The sequence below is a fragment of the Cavia porcellus genome, unplaced genomic scaffold (genome assembly GCF_034190915.1).
Source record: "Cavia porcellus strain 051 isolate PalLab524CR breed Dunkin Hartley unplaced genomic scaffold, mCavPor4.1 scaffold_24, whole genome shotgun sequence".
In the NCBI taxonomy this organism is placed as follows: Eukaryota; Metazoa; Chordata; class Mammalia; order Rodentia; family Caviidae; genus Cavia; species Cavia porcellus.
Window position 1 is genome coordinate 36,274,326 of NW_026947507.1, and position 22,280 is coordinate 36,296,605.

The 22,280-nt window shown below is 46.1% G+C and overlaps 1 protein-coding gene across 1 annotated transcript; it reads left to right on the top strand.

Annotated features, from left to right (window-relative positions):
- Window positions 1–1,705: 1,705 nt before the first annotated feature.
- Chmp7 (charged multivesicular body protein 7) lies at window positions 1,706–21,065 on the top strand. The gene is made up of 10 exons (XM_003479357.5): window positions 1,706–2,089; window positions 3,928–4,099; window positions 16,276–16,461; window positions 16,549–16,682; window positions 17,249–17,297; window positions 17,845–17,964; window positions 18,211–18,309; window positions 18,521–18,581; window positions 19,278–19,445; window positions 19,648–21,065. Exons 1-10 carry the CDS (start codon window positions 1,791–1,793, stop codon window positions 19,698–19,700), a joined length of 1,341 nt encoding a protein of 446 aa, XP_003479405.1. The 5' UTR covers window positions 1,706–1,790; the 3' UTR covers window positions 19,701–21,065.
- Window positions 21,066–22,280: the final 1,215 nt, after the last annotated feature.

The window sequence follows — 22,280 nt, forward strand, 5'->3', positions numbered from 1 at the left end:
AGCAGAGATCTTTCTCCTGCTGATGTTAGTAATCAGTGGCACTTTCAGCTGCAAGAATCTTAGATACATAACTTTGCTCTCTTGGAAATGTTTAGGTGCAAGACTTAATCTGACCCAAAAACCAAGTACACTTTCCTTCAAGACCTGTTTCAAAAGATTGAAGCAATCTAATCTGATAGACATGACAACCTGGCAGGCATTTCTTGAGGGTACAACTTATTTGCTCAAGTTATACTCCAGACTTCTTTCTTGGAATGTTCACAATCAGAACTAAAATAGCTGCTGTTCAACTTCCTTTTCCCTCGAGTGGATAATGTGCCAAAAATTGCCTCACAGGTTTTTACAAACATTGAAACGTGTTAGAACTAATCATCCTCTCTCAAAACGCTTATAAAAATTCACCCTTACTGAGTTCTAATTATCGTAAATCCTGAAACTCTGTGATAACATCTAATATTCTACATACCACATCAAGGTTTCCTTCAAGCAACCCTAACAGGAAATATCTTAATAGAAAACAGGTTCAGAAAGGTTATGCATTAACCAAAGGCTCACAGATAGTGAGTGGCAGAGGCCAGATTCATATAACTGTAGTTATTGCCCCTTAAAACTGCAAATGACAAGTTACAGAAAGCTCATTTTAGGGGCTGGGGATTTAGCTCAGCAGCATAAGCACCTGCCTTGCAAGCAGGCAGTCGTGAGTTCCATCCCTGGTTAAAAAAAAAAAAAAAAAAAAAAAAAAAAAAAAAAAAAAACACTCACTTAAAAATGGTTTCATTAAAAAGAAAACCGATTTCATAGATCCATTGTAGGGGCCCTGGGCGCCACTTCCAGTACGGGAAAACTATTTTTACCTCATCAACACTGAACAGATTAATTACTCTTGAGATTCTTTGGGAGACTCTTATTCTCTATGTTATCTCTAACAAGATTTTAATAACTGAGAGTCAAGCTTTAAGTTACACATCTTTCTGTTTATGTTTAATTCAGCACCGCTATCAGACTTAAACTATTTGAGTCACTGTCCCCAGGCAACCAGGGAGGGAACGGGAGATGGGATAGCAAATGCTACACTGTACTTTCCAGCAAAGAGGTGACCATGCGTCAGGACAGTAGAAGAAAGTTTCAGGAAAAAGGTAAAACTGTGCTGGACCTTAAAAAGACCTTAAAAAGATCAGAAAGGGTACTCAGAAGAAAACACACAGGGGTCTCCCTGTGTCAGAGATATATAATAGAAGTTCACATATCTCTAAAAACACGAGTGTGCACTGTCAGACAGCTGGAGTGACTGGCAGTTTTGTTTTCGGCTGACATCATGAATAGAGGCGATCTTGAAGTTAAATGACCTAATGTAAGAACGGCTGGAACGGAGAGATAAGCCTTGATCCGAGACTCGAGATCCATGTCCCGGAGCCTCAGAGGAAGGTCTCTTCAGTCCCACTACCTGAGACCACCCCCGCTTTTGGTGGCGCAGTATCTTGGCGCGCTGTAGTATAGACGCTACCATTTCGGCACACTCTGGTTGGTGCGCACGCGCGAAGCCCTTCTTTCCGCACAAAGACTATAGGAGGCGTATGCGCAAGCGCTCTGTGCCTCTTTGAGGAGAACGTCATCATCCCGCCTCCTGGCAAACGGAGTAGCGCAACGCCTGCGCTGTGAGGGCTTTCAGGATTTATTTCACGCTGCGGGCGGCGGTGACGTGATGAGTAGTCAAGGAACGGAAGCCGGGAAGGAACTAGGGCGGAAGGGGACCACGGGCCAGGATTGTGTTCGGTTCCTTGGGGGTTCCGATGTGGTCCCCGGAACGGGAGGCCGAGGCCCCGGCCGGGGGAGAGCCGGCGGGCCTCCTGCCCCCGGAGTGGGAGGAGGATGAGGAGCGTATGTCCTTCCTGTTTTCGGCTTTCAAGAGGAGTCGCGAGGTGAACAGCACCGACTGGGACAGCAAGATGGGATTCTGGGCGCCGTTGGTGCTGAGCTACAGCCGCCGCCAGGGGGTGGTGCGCCTGCGTCTGCGAGACTTGCAGGAGGCCTTTCAGCGCAAGGGGAGCGTCCCGCTAGGGCTGGCCACGGTGCTACAGGACCTGCTGCGGTGAGGGGCGGGCCGGGGCCCGGGCGGTGGGCGGGGCGGCTCCCCGCGGGACGTGCTCCCCCACTGTGTGACGGCGCTGCGTGCCCAGCCCGGGGTCTGGCCCAGAGTGGGCAAAAGAGGAGACACACAAGGAGGCCGGACTACAGGGTGCAGGGGTGAGCTCGGGGTGGGGCTGGGGTAGTCCAATTAGACGCGTTCCACATGTCTCTGCCCGGCAAAGGTGACAATGACTTGTGTGAACTGAAATCCCATTATGTAGTTATGTAGTTATTACCTAAGGGCCACATTTGAGATGCCCGTGTACCACGAGGTCTAGGAGATAGTATTCATTGAACTAAGGACGATCGGAGCAAAGGGTGTTTGTGGGCAGGCATGCGTCCAGCCTTTCCTGGCCAGTGTTTGGCACAGGCTGTTGGAGCAGAGAGGACATGGGGAAGAAGAGGGCTTTCCTGAGTACCTGGGCACCCCGAAGAGGTCTGTAGGTGACACATCCGTGACGGGTGCTGTATTTTGGAAGTGCCTGAGTAGATAGCACTGATACTTAGTAGATGATAGCACCCAACAGTATGCAGATACTTTTCATCTGACTCTTTCAGCAGTCTTAGGAAAGAGATAATAAAATTCACCTTGGAAAGCAGACCGAGAAAAAGTAACTGACTTACGGCTGCTTGGAAGTCCCCTCATTACTGGGCTCCTCCTACTCTTTGGATTCTAAGTTACTTGCACTTCACACTGAATGCATTGTACTAAGCCCAGTACCTAGCATGGTGCTTGCCTCAGTGAGTGAAGGAGAAAGTTAACTCTAGTAGTTTTTAGCTTGCTATTCTTTCTAATGGAAGGATTTGGCTTCTCTCCTATTCTCAGTACCTCTCCATTGACTGACGTTGACGAACCAGGCTTTCAGAATTTCTCCTTTCTGAGCAAGTGAACTATGGAGAAAGTTTTGCCTCACGCCTAAAGTGGAGAACAGGGGAGACATTAGCTAAAGAAACCATGGTGGACAAGAGTGGAGTGGGCCTTCTACCACTTCAATCCAGAGACCTTTTAAGAGCTTGATCCCTCCTCTGCTGAGTGCAGTTCTTTGAAGATGCCTGGTCCCTGACTGGGCGTGACACCTGACTGAGTTTCCCCACAGACTCAACATAGCAGTCAACAGCTCTGCAGGAGTGCTCTGCCATTTGTTAAATTGTGTGATTCTGGACAAGTTATATGTCATGTTTAACCCCTAGCTTAACAAATTAATTATAAGATGGTGGTGATAATTGTATCTACATTTATTGTGAGAATTTGAAGATCCTTATGTAGCTCTTAACATAGTAACTTCAGCATATTTAGCTGCATTTACGTTACAGGTAGCAGGAAGTACTTAATCTTATGACCTGCTTAGCTTAGGGATAGCAGGAAGCCCTATTTCTATACAACTTTGTGTTTTTCCCTATGTCTTTTACTGTGGCCCATTGTTGTTACTTTCATTGCATTTCTTTGAGCTCCATTTGTAAGAGGAAAACTTAGTGCAGGCGCAGTACCTGCTGTGTCTCTGGAGTCAGGTGGGCACTTGTATTTAGAATCTGGATCCTGGCTTCTACCCAGTCTTCTTTACCTGCTCAGGGCCTGGGTTTCCTCACTGGTTACCGTGCTGGTGACACCACCTGTCTTGCAGAGTGGTTATGAGGTTGAACGCTAGAGCAATAAGCAATAAGTGCACAGTAGAGCAATAGGCCTAACAAATGATTGTTGAGATGAAGAAATTTCTCTTTTGGGCTGAGGGGACAGGTAGGGGCTGGAATGGGCCATTGCGTTAAGTGCTGCCCTGTGCCTTTCTCCTCCTTTCCCTACAGTCGAGGGGAGCTGCAGCGAGAGTCAGACTTCATGGCCAGCGTGGACAGCAGCTGGATCTCCTGGGGGGTTGGCGTCTTCCTGCTGAAACCCCTCAAGTGGACTCTGTCCAATGTGCTGGGGGATAATAAGGTCCCTGCTGAGGAGGTGCTTGTGGCCGTAGAGCTGCTGAAGGTGAGTGTACAGAAGGGAAGGGCTGGGGTCACCTGAATGACAGGAGTGTCTGCTTGTGTGCATTCTTGAGGAAGACTCTTCCATGGTGACGGAGTTGATACCCGAGTTTACCCAGCCTCCCTGAGCTGTCCTTTGTAGTGTTATCATTTGTTATGTGTGATGCTTGTTCTAGGAATCATCTGTAACAAACAGTTGATTGCTTCCTGGTGTTGTAAGGAATATTGATAAGTGATAATTGAGGAAATGCTTTGCCTTCTGTAGTTTACTGTAAGAAATCCCCAGGATTTCTGAGGATCTTGTGACTTTCAGTTTTGCCTACCACTAAATTAACAGACAAGGCTCTAATTTCCTACTCAGAATCTGCTCAGTTTCCCCTCCAGCTTGCTGAGGGCTGCCTTCCGCTGACCTTGCTCTTCTGCCTCGAAGCAGCCACCAGCACTTGGTCCCGTCTTCCCCTGTGCAAGCAGCGTCTTTCCTGCTGCCTTCTCCCAGCCTCTGTCCTCCACTGGTTTAACAGGCACCTTCAGTGCCCGTAGCAAGTTGCCCCCTTGTCCCACTGGAAAGACACACAGCCATTCCTGCTCTATGTCACCCAGATGGGGCCCTGCTTGTATCTCCAGGTGTTCGAGGGCCCTCAGTGTCTCTGCAGACCACGTCCAACCCTCAATGCCCTTCCACTCCTGCTCCCTTCTCTCTGCAAATGCCACAAAAAGATGGCCTCAGAAGCATGCCTTCCACTTGCTGTCCTGCCCCCTGAAGTTCTGCATTCTTATGCTATGAGGGTGAAGTGGCCTCCTTCCCTCCCACAGTGCTCCTGAGCCTGCCCCACCTTCCCTGTCCCTGTGTCCCATCAGCCTTTGCTCTTTATATTGTATTTCTTTCTCTTTCAATGCTTTCTTCCTTGGCTTCAACCCACCAAGCTTTTCCCATCACAAGTTGACTCTTTTATGGTCTCTGGCTCCTGCCAGCTATTGCTCTGTCTCTCTCTGTTTGTCTCCATTTGTCTGTCTATCTCTCACTGAAGCTGCTGTGCACAGGGTTACGAAACCTTGAAGTGGGTGTGTGTTTACGAAGTTGACTGAGTACCAGATAGTCAGCTAATTGGTTTTAGTTTTGAAAGCCATAGACCAAGCCCAACCCAGTACCACAGAAATAACAAAGAATAGTAAGTCTTCAAGCTCTCTGAGTGCAGTACTGCTAAACTGGTGCTCGCCTCACTAACTGAGCACCTCACCATTTGCTTGAATAGTTGGTGGCTCCATTGTTTTCTCGGGCAGGGCTGGGGGCGGCTACTTACATTTCTGACATTATAGGGCTCTTACCTAGGTGTAGAAGAGAAAGATGCAGACATAGAGAAAAAAACCTGCAGCTGAGGGAGATTGGTTTTCCTAAGCCTAGACTTAGAAAACACCTTGTAACTTTTTATCTTCTTTTAAACAGTCTCGAAAATATTAAAAAAAAAAAAATTGCCTATGATTTTGCTTTGGAAAAAAGTATACAAAAAATTGAGTTTCTGAAAAACTTTTCGGTGTGGTTAGAAGACAGAAAATAAAGTGGCTTTTATTTTAAGGATGTGGAGAGAAACTCCATGACCACCAGGGCCTGGCTTTCTCTGCCAGACACGTGGTGTGGGGGCATACATACAGCTTTGGTCTGGGGTGCTGCCTAAAGGGGCGCTACTGATACGCCAGCAGCTGACTGGAACTCATTTCACCCCACAGGTAAATTGCCGGGGGGGGGGGGATGCCCTCAAGGTAAACATCCCTTGGTCCTGCCTCTCACTGCTGTAGTGTCCTATCTAGGGCCAGATCCTTTCATTCCATTTTTTTATTGTTAGGAAAAGGGCGAAGTTCTCTGTCTTACTACTTTCTGCTGAAAGGGGGCCCCGTATTGGAGTTTAGGAGGGTTGACAGAATGACGGTTGATGTCCATGCAGAAGCTGGTGCCAGGTGTTTCAGCCAGGACAACTTTATCATTGGAAAATGCCTGCACATTAGACTGGAAAAACAAAGAAACAAAGTGCTATGAAGAGGCAGGTGAGGTAGAAGAAAAGGTGCCTTTTATTTAGATATGTAGATTCATTACCATTGTGAGGTAGAATCATTACCATGATGAGGTAGAATTCTGAAAAATAAGTGTGAAGTTAGGAAGAGTAAAGCTATGAGAGGTGATTATTCTCCCATCTGAAAGGGTAAAACTTAAGAGTGTAGGTAGGCAGGGCTTGTCTCTGGTCCAGGAGTTGAGCTGGAAAGAATAAGAGGGTGGGGATGGCCATGGCTGTGTCACTTTAAGGAAGGTAAGAGCCTAGGCCTTTAGGGATGTCACGTTTGACCAAACAGCTGAGGGTAGAGAGAACTAAGACAGTTGTCACGTAAAACAGTATGAAGACAATCTTACGCATGATGTGGGAGTCTTTAGGAAAGACTGTTAAGAGTTCTGCTGTAAAAAGAATAATTAATAGAATGTAAGAAATTAGGAACCAAATTGGATAACAAAACATGACTTAGCCTGAGAGTTGTGGCTGTGAGGCCTTGATGAGACAGAGATGGGTGGGCGACAGAAGATGAGATGACCGCTGAGGATGGTTAGATTTAGGGCTGGGAGGGCACTGCTTAGCCTGAGTGATGTGAGGATGGCAGTTAGCAACTTTGACTGCTGTTCGGGTTGCCAAGAAGACCAAGTATGGGCTACTTCACCTTGGTTGTAGTCCTTGCGATGATTTGCTGTTATAGGACTTTAGTATATCAGCAGTTCCCCTGGTTGTGGGAAAGGCTTTTATCTATCTAGAAAAAGTACAGACAAAGGTGAGGAGATTTTTGAGAGTTTTGTGGGAGGGCACGTGTGTGACCAGGGTTGTGTCTGAGAAATTGATGAATAGGAAAGGAAGGGGGTGCTATGTGTCCCTGAGGAGAGGTTTTCCTAGAGATAACAGATGTAGGCTGTTGAGACCTCAGAGTGTCTGGGTTAGTCTGCATAAACACAAAGGAATAAAAAAGGCATTTTTAAGATCTGTGAATATAAAGTGAGTGGTAGAGGGAGGAATATGAGAGAGCATGGTATAAGGGTTTGATACCACTGGGTGGATTGGGGTAATAGCACTATTGATTATCCTAAAGTCCTTTACTAGAGGGTAAGACCCATCAGGCTTGAGTACCGGGAGAATGGGAGTGTTATAGGGTGAATGGGTAGCTTTAAGAAAACCATTGTCTAAAAGGTACTTAATTATAGATTTAAGTCCCTGTAAATGTTTAGGAGCTATGGAATATTGGGGAACACGAGGAAAAATTGAAGGATTCCTAAGATGAATTAAAATAGGAATGGCATGGACAGCGCAAGTGGAATTGGAGGTCTCTCAAACTATGGGATCGACCAGAGAAAAAGGGAGCCTGGAACCTGCATGAAATAGGTCCTGTCTGTAAAGGCTGCATAGGTTGGCCATCAACACCTCCTCTAGAGACTGAGGACTTAATATAGTGGCCTGAAAACTTAGGAAGGACCCTATACATGGCCTCTATGTCCACAAGTATAGAGAATGATGAATCTGGCAATGATGGGGGAATCTGGCAGTGATGGTGTTTCCTGTGAGGGCAAGGATTTGGCTTACCTGCTCTCTGGCAGCTAGGACAGCCCATGGCCGTGGGGCAAGGCCCCAAAGGAACTCCAGGACTGGGGTATTCTCTTGCCCAATGTCCTTTTTTGCTGCACTTGAAGCATGGTCCAGGAGGGGCTCAGGCAGCTCCACCTTGTGTCGGTTTACCTGTCTCAGAGCTCTCAACTGTCACTGCTAAAAGATCAGAATGTTATTTTTTATCTCTGTTGTTGAAAACACGAAAAGCCATACTAAGAAGGTCTCCCTGTGGGGTTTGAGGGACAAGTTTAGCCTTTTGTCTTGGAATCTGGCCCACAGTGGAAGGTATCTGTAAAATCAATTAAGTATGCAGGAGTCAAATAATACAGTCAACAGGGTATTTATGATCATAACCTTAGCAGTGGCTTCCCATAAGGAGGATAAGGATAAGGTCCAGAGAATTTTAGGAACTGACACGTCATTCATTTGTCATATGTAAGTACCTCTTATCCTGTTAGAATGTCTAATGCCATCTGATTTTTGGAGGATGGCCTTTTTATTTAGTAGAGAGATCAGCTATGGTGTCATTTAACGGCAGTTGAGTATAGTTAATTATGGCTCGGTGGAGGGCTAAGCCAGGGCCAGCAGATGGGCTGGGAAAGGCTCAATCCTAGCCTCTGCCCCAGTACTGGTCTCATTTTTCTGCATGTATCATATAACCATTTTTTTTGGGGGGGGGGGATCTGGTGGATCCTGGCAATAGGAATCCAAAAGGAATTTATAATTAATCTCTTAATTTCAGTTGTTGAACATCCAGAAGACTGGTAACAGTACCATGCAGTATAGGCAATAAGCTTAACATAGAACATTAAATGGCTATTAACCATGTGTATTTTAAGATTTGAGTGCTGAAGAAATTTGTGAAGCATCTCTAAGCATACATCTGGATCTGAAAGAAAACACTTGTCATCATACATTACATAAGTTTTTGTTTAAAAATTATTATTTGACTGGTGACATTGTATTGGTCTGATCTGAATCTCCTGGCTGGAACACAAGAAAAAGGCAGCAGAAACAACCCCAATTTTATATTTGAAGGCATGATTATACCATCAGATCAGCAGCAATGCATTGTCTTAGTCATACGAACTTTATTTTTTTTTTAATATTTTTTTTTGTCTTTTTCATTTTTATCGGTACCGGGGATTGAACTCACGACCACCTGCTTGCAAGGCAGGTGCTTATACCACTGAGCTAAACCCCCAGTCCCAGTCATATGAACTTTAGTTGAGGTGTCTCCCATAAGGCTATGGAGATTATTGGAGGTTTCAATTAATAAACAGGGGCTGGTTAAAATTACAGGTGGCTACTTTCCTGTCCATCAGTTGAAGTCCTGTCCAATGTCTTCTCAAGGGATTTTGTTTAACCAATTTTAGTATCATTTTGACCAGCTGGCAAACTAGGTGGAAGCATGTTTTAAAAATGTATAACCCAAATAAACCTTGATTAAATGGTTTGAAAATATAAAAAAGGAAAAAAGATTGTTGAGCTCAAATAAAAAGGAATAGCTGTTTACAGAGCAGGCAAATGGACAAACATGGACAGATGATCTGTACATTATAAACGGACTGAACAGACAACAGATACATAGACAATCATATTATAAAATTAGAGTGCACTCAAATATATCTGGCCAATTTGAACTATACTTCTTGTAGATCAATTAATAGCAATCTCTTGAAATAAGAATACCAGAAAAGGAACCTAATTTATGGTTAGCTCAGAAAGCTAAAAAGGATTAGCCCCACCTCACTGCCTCACTGGGTGGCCATGGCTCTTCCCCTCCCGACATGTCTGGTCACCTCCTCCTTCGCACTGCTCCCAGAACTGAGCTCGGGGGTGCGCAGCAGTGAGGAGGGATTGAGGAATAAGAGTTTTGTGGGTGAATGGGGGAGGAGAGGATGAAGCAAGGGTTTTGGGGAGGGGGAGAGATCCCAGAAGAGCAGAGTGAAAGACACATCCTTAAAGTGAAAAAGGCCTAAAGATGGAGAGTTTCTGCCAACTTGCTGCCATTGTGATAAAAGAATAAATAAAAGATCAGCTTTGGTTTTGGTAGCCTTTCAGAGGCCAAGAGCACCAAGGTTATAAACCAGGCACCCCAGAGGTATGTTTTTTGGAGAACAAGAAGTGGTCCCCATGACCGAATTATAAGTGAGCTGAGAGAACAACTTTGCCTTGGGAAGTAACGGCTCCCCCCAAGGAGCGTGGAGCTGTCCTGGATCTCACATATCAAAAGAGGTCATCACCTGTCTTGTAAGCGTGACACAGAACCTGTCTCCACACCTATTCTCTTTGGCCTGGTCACGAGTGCGAGGTGGGTCCCAGCGAACAAAAATGTGAGTCTTGCCTCAAGCCTTGCAGCCTAAGGAGTATGAAAACTGGTGTCCCTGTTCAGGGATGGCAGGATGGATTTTCTGTCGCAAGCTTGCAAGGAATGAAAACAAAAAACCCTGGACGGCGGTGGCAGCTCACCTGCGTGGAGTGAGGAAAGTCGCTGTTGCATGCAGATTAGAAGCAGCAAGTAAACAGTCCCGGAGCAAGATAAAGGTGATTCTTAGGCAAGGGGACTCAAACTGGCAGGAATTCCCAGGAGCCACTCACTCTGCCATCCGAGTCACAGCACTATTATGAAAGAGTTTTTGGCACAGTTAGAAGACAGAATATAAAGTAAAGTGGCCTTTATTTTAAGGATGCGAAGAGAAACTCGGTGACCATGGGGTCCTGGCTTTGTCTGCCATACATGTGTTGAGGGGCATACACATAGCTTTGGTCTGCGGTGGTGCCTAAAGGGGCATTACTGATGTGCCAGCAGATGATTGGAACTCATTTTGAGCCACAGGTTAATTGCCTAGGTTTGGGGAAAATGCCCTCAAGGTAAATGTCCCTTGGTCCCACCTCTCATTGCTGTAGTGTCCTGTCTAGGGAAAAATCCTTTTGGTTTCCTCTTGTTTATCCCATTCTATTTCTCTGGTATGTTCCTTTCTCACTGGTTGTGCATGTTTGCAGTCTTTACTGTTGACCCTCTCATACTCTGTGCTGTATCACTTTGCATTGTGTTTTTTAAATTAGCATTTGCTACTGGAACATCTCACCTATTTGTTCTCTGAGTACCTTTTATTAATGTTGTGTACCATGAATCTATTTGTGTGTGGGCACCATACAGTTCTGACCACTGTAGCTTTGTAGGATTATCTGATGGGACAACCAAGTCTAATGGAAACTTAAGTCACTGTCTTACTGACTGTCTGTTTCCTTTGACACTTCTGCCGACTCACTTTCTTTTCCCTTTCCCTGAATTTGGGCAGCAAGTTGCTTTGGTTTCCCTTGAGCTGTCCCACTGGGTGAGTCTCTTCACTGTGTAAACATTGGTCCTCCTCACTTGTCACTTTCCTTCCTTGGTCATTGCACTTACACCTGTGATCATAATTTATTTATTTATTTTTGGTACTGAGGATCAAGGTCAACCTCCTGCTTGCCAGGTAGGTGTTCATGCTGCTGAGCTAAATCCTCAGCTCCCCTTTTTTTCTTTTTCTTTTCCCCTCTGTGGTCGTAATTACCAGCCAGGTGCTGAAGACTTTCAGAGTTCTTTCTCTATCCTGGTGTCTTCTTGGAGCTTCAGATTTGCACATCTGCTCTCTGCTGTACCTACCGTCCTGGCTGTCCCTTAGGTGTCCCAACCAGCATGTCTCAAGAGGAATGTTTAGTCTTTCCTTCAGAGTTTGTTACTAACAGTAACATATCTACCAGTGGCCGAGGTTGGAGCCTAGACCTTCCTCTTTCTCCTTCAGTCCTGTACTCTGTCGTTGTACGTGATCAGTTTTATCATCTGTGTTTTGCGTGAATCTGCCCTTCTCTCCCCCATTCACAGATTCTCTCTGGTCAGCCCCATATCTTCTCGTGCATAACTGGTACCTGCCTCCAGTCACTGCTCTAAAGTCCTTGCTTTCTGTCTAGCTGCTTGGTCCCTCCTGTGATGGCCTGCCTGCCATAGGACAAAGTGCAGCGGGTCAGAGTGTTCTTTGCATCACGTAGAAGCACTACCACTCCTCTCCTGTGCCCTCCGGTGACCAATCTGCCATACCGACTCACTTCTGTGCTCATGACTGCCCCTCTTCCCGAGATCCTCCTCCACCCGCTTCACCAAGTAATGGCAGTACCCCTCAGGCTTTACCTCTGCAGCCTTTTTTATTGATGCTGGGGTTGACCCCAAGGCCATGTGTGTGCTGGTCCCACCTCAACACTGAACTAACCATTCCCAGTGCAGCCTTTTTAAAGAAACCTCTGAATCCTCTGGCTTTCTTCTGTGCATTTTCATAGCATCCTGGGCCCCCCTCAGTGGTCATCTGACTGCGGAAGTGATTTCTATGTCCAAGGGAAACTGGCACTTTTTCCTGGAGCTTACGTTTCCTGGCTTCCCACTAACCCTGCCCTCCTTTTTTTTTTTTTTAAATTTTATTTAAGGAGAAAAAGGAAAAAAAAGCAGAAAAAAGGTACAAGTCATACAGAATTTCAGAAAAAAAAAATAAACAGTAGGAAATCACTAGTTAATGAATTACATATTGTCATCTTAGAAATGTTTGTTCAAATTACAAAATTAAAGCATATGAAGTAGACATTCAAGCAGTGAGACTGCAAACAGTTCTGTTCAATGATCCAACAAAACTCAGTAATACCATTGTCTATCTTACACACTTAAATATACATGCATTTAAACCGTTTAGAGCACTTTCTTTTCCTCTGTTTTGTACAATGACTATTACACATTTTGGGTTTTATTGCTCCCACAGTTTTTATTACTTTTTTTGGAAGAGAGTAAAACCAAATGTGACTTAACAGAGTTGGTTAAATCAAAAGGGTGGACATAATAGATAATATAAAAACATAATACAAGGTGATCAACAATGGTTACCATAATGCCTCCCGCTATCTCAAATAAAATTGCCTATATCATCAGTTATAATAAAGTTGAACAAAACAGTAAAGAACGAAACCAACAAAACCAAAACATTGGAGACATTACAGGTCTTCAAAAGTAGATAGTAGTCAACCAGAATGGGCGTCATAATGAATCCCACTATCTTCACAGCTGTTGCCTAAACTTTCGAACCTGGTACTATTAACAAAACAGAATAGAGGAACATCAGTCAAAACAAGATGGTGAGAGCAATACAGGGCTTCAAATCAAGTTAATAGAAAATCAAAGTGGGTTACTATAATATATCCTGCTATTTTTAAATTTATTTTTCCCTTAATTAAAAGGATAAAAATAAAAAAGTAAATAATAAAATGGAGATTGAGATAAAAGAGGGCATAACAAAACAGTGCAGATCAAAACAACCATTTAAGCAAAATAGTGTTTCACCACAATATAATCTGGACATAAAAGTAGTTACCATAGTGTCTCTTTCCTTGAAATCGTTGAGTATAACTTCATATACTGTAGCATCAAATATACCAAAACAATGTAAAACCATTCAAGAGAATGACAATATTACAGGGTATTTAGAATCAACTAACAGATAATGAACTATGCTTTCTGTATAATCTCCTTGTCTATAAAAGTTTTTGTTTATACTATCACATATAATAAAATCCAATAAGATACAACCTGTTAAGACCTATGGAGACAGAAGAACAAAAGCTTGATGGGACTTCAAAACAAGATGATAGCAAATCAGCACTACCTATTTGTTGTTTCCAAAATAGCTGTTCCTATCATTCAATCTTCTCTGCCTCATTTCTGTTGAGCTCTTTTTCTGTCATTAGTTGTCAGTTTGTCTTCTTCATTTTGTTTTCTGCTCCATTCATTGTGGCCTCTCTGCCACTATTTCTGGATTCTTCATATTTTTCTTTTTTAGAATGTCCTGCAGTATTCTCTGTAGAGTTGAATTGGTGGTTGCATATTCTCCTAGTTCCTCTTTATCCGGAAAGCACCTGTTTTTCCATCAATTTCCAGGGATAGTTGTGCAGGATATCTCAATGTTGGCTGGAGGTTATTAGCTTTCAAAGCTTGAATTATTTCCCCCACGCTGTTCGTGATTTGATGGTTTGTGCCGAGAAGTCTGCTGTAATTCTGATGGGTGTTCTGTGTAAGTGATCTGTTTCTTGTCTCTGATGGTTTTTAATATTCTGTTCTTATATTGGATTTCTGGTATTTTGATTATTATATGCCTGGGTATAGCTCTGTTTGGGTTGCAGGTGGCTGGGGTCCTGTATCCTTCATACATCTGAGTATCTTTACCTTTTGCTAAATTAGGGAAATTCTCCTGGATTATTTCTGTGAGTAGCTTTTGTAGTTCATTTGTTTGTGTCCCTACCTCTTATTTTATGTTCTTAATTCTTAAGTTATAGATCCTCTTATCATCTTCTAGTCTTTGTATTGTTGCTGTTTGTTTCTTTGTTACTTTTAAGAAGTTTTTCATTTCATGCTCCCATATTACAAATCTGTTCTCCAGTTCAGATAATCTATCTTTAGTTTCTTTCAAGCTGTTATGCCAGTTTTTGATAGAGTTTTTAGTTTCCTGGTAAACTCTTTGAACCTGCTTCATGTATTCTGTGTTTTCTCTATTTTCTCCATCAAACAATTCTCCCCTCTTTTTCTGTTCTTCCATTCCACCATCTGCTTTTTCTTGGGTGGTGCTTAACATTTCTCTAACTATTCTGCTTATGTCTTGCTTCAGGTCATTAATAACTTCATTCCTGAACTCTTCTATGAGGCTCTGGAGATACCACTTTATGTCTATTGGTGCCATGTCTGCTATTGCCTGTTTTTCAGGATTGGGGGCCGAGGAGCCTTTCTTGTTGCTCCCTCTTCCCATATTCTTTGTTTCTTATATAGGAGGCCCAGCTTCCTTCCCTGTCAGCCACAGTCTGATTGAATTGTGCTGGCTAGGTGTTCCCACCCACCGCAGCGCACCAGGGAGTTACGGACCGGGCAGCCTATGCGGGGCCCGCCCCTCCAGGTCAATCTACCTAAGACTTCACCACTAGGGTGCACCTCCAGGTGCTGGGACCTGGGTTGTGCTAGCCTATTGGGTCTCAGCCTGCAGCATCACATAGGCTAGGCACTGCTCACCAATCCCGCTTGAGAGGGGGATATGTGACTGAAGTCACTACAGTGCCCTGTTCTGGCAAGTCTGCCCGGTCCCAGAATGTCCTCTGTTGGAGCCTCCTAGACCGTGGAAGAGTCCCAGTTTCCCTAACTCACTGCAGGTCGATGCATGGCTCCCCGCCCGCCTGTCCAGCTCTCAACTCCATTTACCGATTCCTGTTCTCAGAGTTTTCGTGCATCTCTCCCTGCCGAGCCAATTCAGACGCAGCAGCGGCAGCAGAAAACCCAAATCGCGGCTTCCAATGGCGCGGGCTCCAGCTTCCATGCTGAGGCTTTACCTATTCCTGTTATAGCACCAGGATTGCATTCCCAGTTGGTTTCTCTCAGCCCAGTTCATTCTTGGGTCAGCAGGGTATATCTCCTCTTGGTTAGGATTCCTCACTCTGCGCCATTCCTGGATTCTAAGCTGGGTCTCGCAGAGAGCCTGCGAGGTGCTGCTCTCTGTCCACCATGTTCTCCCGGAAGACCTAACCCTGCCCTTCTGCTCATCATGTACTCTGCTCTTCAGATCCTTTACAAACTCAGTAGCATCCCTGCCTGTGGCCTTGCCAGTTGCCTTAGAAATGCAGAGACTGGACTGGGAAGGAGATGTAGGTATCTTCTCATCCATGTGGCTCTTCCAGTTTTGAGAGGGATGCTGAGGACCTGTGAGCCTGAGGGGTGTAGGATCACATGGACTAGCAGAAGTCAGGCTGCACTCTGGTTCGTGGCCAGTTCCACCACACCCCAGCTCTTCTTCCTCCTGAGGGGCACAGCTATGGGGAGATATCAAAGACCTGGCCTAGATCCCCAATCTCCCAAATGAGTGGGCATTTATTTACTGGTATGATAAGTGGTATGATTTTAGGGCTCCAGGAGGATCAAAACCCTCTACAGAGCTCAAGGACTCTTGTGGCTAAGAGAGTGTTTCTGGATTGCCCATATTTACTTAGGGGGTTAGAGTGGAAAATGCAGGAAATTGAACAGACCTTGGGAGTGGTTCAAGGGCTTTTCAAGCAACAAATTACATTAACAAGGAGAGGTATCTTAGGAGAAGATCTCTATCTGCATTTCACTACAGGGGTGAAATGCCTGAGCTGCAGTCTTTATTTAGTTAGTTGGAGCCTGGTGTCCTCAACCATTATCTTATCTTGCCCCAGCCATGAATATGTGTTCAATTTCCAGTTTCAATGGCTCCCAACAGAGAGGCACACACAGGAAGTCCAGGCAGACCTGCCAGCTGGCAGCTGCCACTTTATGTACCTCAGTTCGTGCAGTCATGGCTCACCTGCAGAGTTTGCAGGCTCTTTTGTTTGTTAGATGTCACCGCTCTAGGAAGGATGGGGATGCTGCTCCCTGACTCTTGTGCTGACCGGGCCTAGTTCTGAAGCTCAGGGCCAGGTTTCACCCTTCCTCTGGTGGCGACCAAGCCTGTGAGCGTCCTTGCCCTTCCTGCAGGAAAAGGCTGAGGAGGTGTATCGCTTGTACCAGCACTCGCCCCTGTCCTCCCACCCTGTGGTGGCCCTGTCGGAGCTCAGCACCCTGTGCGCCAACTCCTGCCCCGATGAGAGGACCTTCTATTTGGTATTGCTGCAGCTGCAGAAGGAGAAGCGGGTCACGGTCCTCGAGCAGAACGGGGAGAAGGTCAGAGCCCTGTTCATTCACTCCTTTCACATAGTGGTTTGATTGGGCCTCAGGGAGGGGCAGCAGTGACACATTCCTGTCCCACAGATTGTGAAGTTTGCCCGGGGGCCACACGCCAAGGTGTCCCCTGTCAATGACGTGGATGTTGGGGTGTACCAGCTGATGCAGAGTGAGCAGCTCCTCTCACGCAAAGTGGAGTCCCTGTCCCAGGAGGCCGAGAGGTGGGTAGCTCCTCCCCAGCGGGCTGTCCGAGGAGCCTAACCCCAGAAACCGTGGGAAACACTGAGTATCACAGAGGAGCGGGACCTATGTGAATGTGTCCCATTGATGACAGTTACTGACCTGTTACTGTGTCCTCCTGTGGCAGTGTCTGTCTAGCCAGCATTTGTTGAGCTGAGTCAGCTTAGGGACAGGAGACATAGCAGTGAGCGGGGCCCTCGGTGTCTTCTTAGGGATCTTCCCAAGGGACCACTGTTCTTCCCTGGGTGCCTGCATGGGATCTGTGGTGACAGCCATAGATGTGTCTCTGAAAGGAGGACAGACAGACAGTAAATTGGGACTTGTTCACCCTCCTCCCAGCGAGAAGAGCACATGTCTGTCGCAAGGTGGCACGATATGGCCAAGGTCATCGCAGTGGTTAGGGGTCGATTCCTTGCCCTGCCACGGGGAGGAGTGGGTTTGATCTTCAGATCCCAGATCACTTAGACTCAGTGTGGTTCCCAGGGCCTCTTTGGGACATCACCACTGTCCAGTGCACAGTCCCCTGCATCTGTCTGTTGTTTGACAGGTGTAAGGAGGAAGCCCGAAGGGCCTGCCGAGCAGGAAAGAAACAGCTGGTGAGCTCTCTTCTTCTGTAGCCATGTAGCAGTGTCCTGGGCTGGCAGGGAGGGGTGCCCAGCAGTTCTGAGTGGCCTTCTTGGATATCAGGAGCAGAGGCTACAGGTGGCCCAAAGTCCATAGCTTGTTTTGTTTTGTTTTATGTATTTATTTTTCTGTTTGAGACAGGATTTCACTATGCAGTTCAGGCTGATCTTGAACTCACTATGTAGCCATGAACTTGCAGCAATCCTCCTGCCTCAGCCTCCCAAGTGCTGGGGTTATGGGCATGACCAGCACACCCAGCTTGTTTTACTTTTTGAGACAGGATCTCACTATGTAGTCAAAGCTGTTCTTGAACTCACTATGTAGCCATGAACTTACATTGATCCTCTTGGCTCAGCTTCCCCAGTGCTGGGATTACAGGCCTATGGCACTATGCCTAGCAACAGATTATTTTATATATGAGAGAGAAGGCCTGGTGTGATCTTACCACCTGAGGGTCTGCCTTCCTCTTGCTTTGTGGCCAACTCTGGCTAGCCCTAACCTAAATCTCCATGCCCCCAGGCACTAAGGTCCCTCAAGGCCAAGCAGCGGACAGAGAAGCGCATTGAGGCCCTGCACGCCAAGCTGGACACTGTTCAAGGCATCCTGGACCGCATCTATGCCTCCCAGACTGACCAGATGGTAGCCATTCCCCTCCCCTCGGGCTGACAGCTTACGTTGGCCTTGTGGCTGTGCTGTTGGGAAGGAACTCAGTTCTATCAGGGCATAGCTAGGCTACCTTTGTGTTTCCTCTGGGAGGTTTGGCCCCTGTGTGGGTGTGAATTTGGTGCCCAAAACTGCCCAAAGCAGGCTTTCAGGGTTTTAAGCATGATTGTTTAGATTTTGCTGGAAATGTCCTTTGCACTGAGAACTGGGCCTTGTCTTTAGGTTTTCAATGCCTACCAGGCTGGGGTAGGAGCTCTGAAGCTGTCCATGAAGGACGTCACGGTGGAGAAGGCAGAGAGCCTGGTGGATCAGATCCAAGAGGTACAAGAAGGGGCTGGGGAGGGGCACATGCAAAAACAAGTCACAGAGGACAGCCGTGACTTCGTTGCAGTCCCCTTTCCCAGCCTTGACCTTGTGACTTTGAAGAGCCTTTCCCTGACTCTCAGAAGCCTTGTAACACTGTGTTCCTCTAAAGACCTTAGGGTGCTAGACCATCCTTCCTAGTTCAGGGCTTTGCACTTGTCTCTTCCAGCTGTGTGACACCCAGGATGAAGTTTCTCAGACTCTGGCTGGTGGCGTAACCAACGGTTTAGGTGAGTTGCCAGGGTGACACTTTCTTCTTCCCTTTCTTTCTAAGAGGTCTTGCTTCCTTGTGCTGTGACAGGTCTGCTCATGGACTTCCCTGATGTGGGAGGCCCCTACATGGGGGTCACTCACAGGAGTGGCTGGAGGGAACTGCCATTCCTGCCTAGATCTACCGTCCCAATGGTCCTCTCTGCTTCAGCGACCCTTCCTTGCAAGGCTCAGCTGGCAGGTCCTTCTAGGATAGTGATGGCGAACCTTTTACTAGAAACAGGTGCCCCAACTGCTATCCAAAACCCACTTGATTATCACAGAATGCCAATACTGCAGTTAAACCTGAACACTGAGGTTCTAGTTTAGAAACAACAACTCATGATGTTATCACAGAGGGGCCCATATGTGCACATTGCAGTGTGTGTGCCATAGGTCCCCTGTCATGGTCCTAGTGCAAAAGGAATCAGGGCCAGTTCAGTGGTGTCAGCAGAATTTTTGTCTCCCTGATAATCTAGGTCTGCTTATGGAAAAAGATCTGCTTGAAGGTCCCCTTCGCTTCCTCACTTGTGACTCTTTAACCTGCAAGGAGGCCTGGGCATTTTTGTAAAGCTGAGCTGGGTTTCAGAAAATCCTAAAACTAGAACCTTAGTTTGGTATTCATTGATGCATTTCCTCCATAAAGCTAATATGTTCTTGTTGTTTCTTCTTCCCAGAGTTTGACAGTGAGGAACTGGAGAAGGAGTTGGACATCCTCCTTCAGGACACCACCAAAGAACCTTTGGAACTGCCTGATAGACCCCAGTCTTACACCAACAGTGTGCCTAGGATCTCTGATGCTGAACTTGAAGCTGAACTTGAGAAACTGTCCTTATCAGAGCCAGGTACGGGCTGTTTTCTAGGGTTGCTGCTGGGCCTGGGACCCTCTGACTGACAGAGAAGCCAAGTACAGAATGGATGGATTGCAGCCCAAGGCTCTACAAGGAATGGGTGGGGATATTATATTAAAACTCAGTCCCTTATACATTGGGATGCTTCCATCATGAAGATCTTCCTACTGCAGTGCTATCCTTTCTTTCCTTGCAGATTTGGTCCCGAGCAGTAAATCTCCAAAAAGGCTATTGGAACCAACTCTCTAAAGCCATTGTAGGACCCTCAAGTGAAGGACCCTCACATAACAGACCAGCCTCACGTGTGTACATAGTTATTTAAATGAGAACCTGTCAGAATTGGAAGAGGAGGAAAAAGAAGCACTCTGGTATATCTGGATGCTGCCACTCTGCAGGACAGATAGAAGCTCTGGAAGCAGTGTTCCAAAAGCTTGCTCCTGGCGGGTGTCATAGACCTCCCTTCTCATCCTGATAGTGCCACAGTTTGTACAATGCTGTGTGTGACCTGTTGTCTCTCATAGCCTGCTATTCTTGCCAACGGCTCAGTTAGGTTTCTCTTCACCCAGCAGCTTCATTCCAGCCAATGAAGGTGAAAAATTTGCAGCTTTGCCAAATCAAAGTCAGTCTTCTCCCACAGCCCCTCCATTTTTTTCCAGAGGGATTTATTCTATCTGTAATGTCCATTAACAACTTCCTGTCCAATTCCATTTTCATTGATAATGAGAAGAATAAGAATCAAATACTTAAAAGTTAAATTCGAAGAGACTTAACAGCTGCTACTTCATGGAGAAACAGTGTGCAAGATTTTTCTCAGCGTGCAATGTCACATTCTCCAGACGTGAGGAAAGGATGTCAACCCTCAGTGGCCAGGGTCATATAGCTGGGAGGGGGACTTGTGTGGTCAGCGGATGCAGCTCTTCCATCTTAATGCAGAAGATCTACTGATGGTGGAAAGAGTCAGTCATTCTTGAGCTTTGGAACTTGAGTGGGGAGAGGCCCAGGTGACTACAGGGCCCCAAGGTATCCACACCCCATGATCTTTTTTTTTTCATAGCGGCAAAGCTTTTACCTTGCCCCCTCATGCAATTATATATGTAAATGCTTGTTACTGAAGATGCCACACAATATCACTCCTTCCTCCCCTTTGAGAACCTGACCCACACCAACAGAGCCCCCATTCGAGTTGGAAAATCATTTCCTGTGTAGTCCACTGCTCAGGATGGGGGACCTGAGCCTAGATGTGCAATAGGAGCAGGTGATTGTGGCTTTGCCAGATTCACTGCATGTTTCCTGGGTCCTGCTGTAACCTCGCCCTGCCTCCTGTGGTCGCATCTTCCTACTTCCTTTGATGGAGGAGAAGAGGGCAGGCAGGTGTGAGTGCTCCAGCAAAAAGAAGCAGTGACAACCACACGGCCAGGCCGCTGCCCAGGTTGAAGGATTCTGCCCTGCTCCTCATGATTTGCAGAGCAGAGCGGGGTACTTGGCTCTGGGCTGGAAGTACAACTCCACTCAACAAACTTCTTTCCCACTAAACTTTGGTAAATGGAAACAAGGGTGAAGAAAATATTTTTTTTTTCTTTTTTAACTGGTAAATAATTAAAAGAGAAAACCCTTGTGTTGTCTTTTCTTTCTGTTTTTTTGTTTTTTGTTTTTTTTTTCTGCTTCCCCTGGCCACCTGTGTATCCGCATTTTGGTTCTAACATCATAGTGTGAGCCCTGTGCTGGGCAAAAAATGCTTCCCTGCTTTGGATATATATCCACCATGCCCTGGGAGCAGCAGGCTTTGAGGCTGAGTGCAAGGAGCAGGCTAGATTGGCCACAGTGCCAGGTAAGTCAGCAGCTGAGCCAGCTGGGGAAAGTATTGGGAGCACCAGCCCAGGACACTGAGAAACCGAGGCCTGGAAGGGACCTGAAAGTCAACCTGATGGGTACAGGAGGTGGGATGATGCCAAGATGTGTAGTGATAAACTCCCCTGAAAGGAAGTGCCCAAACATGAGAAGCCTCTTCACGTGTTTTCAAATTGCGTTTTGAAACGTTATATTCAATATTTTGCAAACAAGACGAAGGCGCTAAAGTTGATACATCTTCTTGGGATCTTTGTGTACTGCTGGCTCGCTTCTTCATTGTCAACCAAGTGGTGTTCTATTCACCTGGGCCTGGACACCCACCATGTGGTGATGAAACCACCTCCAACATCTTCATGGGCTTAGACTGCGTCTCTAAAGTGTTGTGGGGAACCACCTCCACAATATTCTCAGCAGGGTGACTGGGCAGTCAGCCTGTCAGAGTGAAAATATCTCTGTTTCATGGCATGTGGCTGTCCATCCACCCTATTGTTGGGAAACCACCCCCAGCAACTTCATGAAGTATCACTGAACATTGATACTGTGTTGGGAAACCACCTCTACCATCATTTGGTGTAGATGGATATGTGGCTGGGAAACCAGTCTACATCTTATGGGATGTGAATGGAATTCTAACATGTGGTTGGGAAATCACCTCCAGCAGCATCATGGGGCATGACTGGACAGTCACATGGCTGGAAAACCATCTCCAGAATCTTTATGGGGTGTGACTGAAACCTTCAGGCTGTGGTTGGAAAACCACCTCCAGCATCTTCACAATGGGGCAGAACCTTTACACCGTGGTTGAGAAACTTAACTCCAGCATCTTAATCAGGTGTAGCTGAATATTCACATTGTGGTTAGGAAAGAAACTCTGGTGTGATCACCTCCAGGGTCATCCTGGGGGTATGGTTGAACATGTAGATTATGGTTAGGAAAGCATCTTTCACATCTTGGGCTGTAGCTTCATACTCACACTATGGT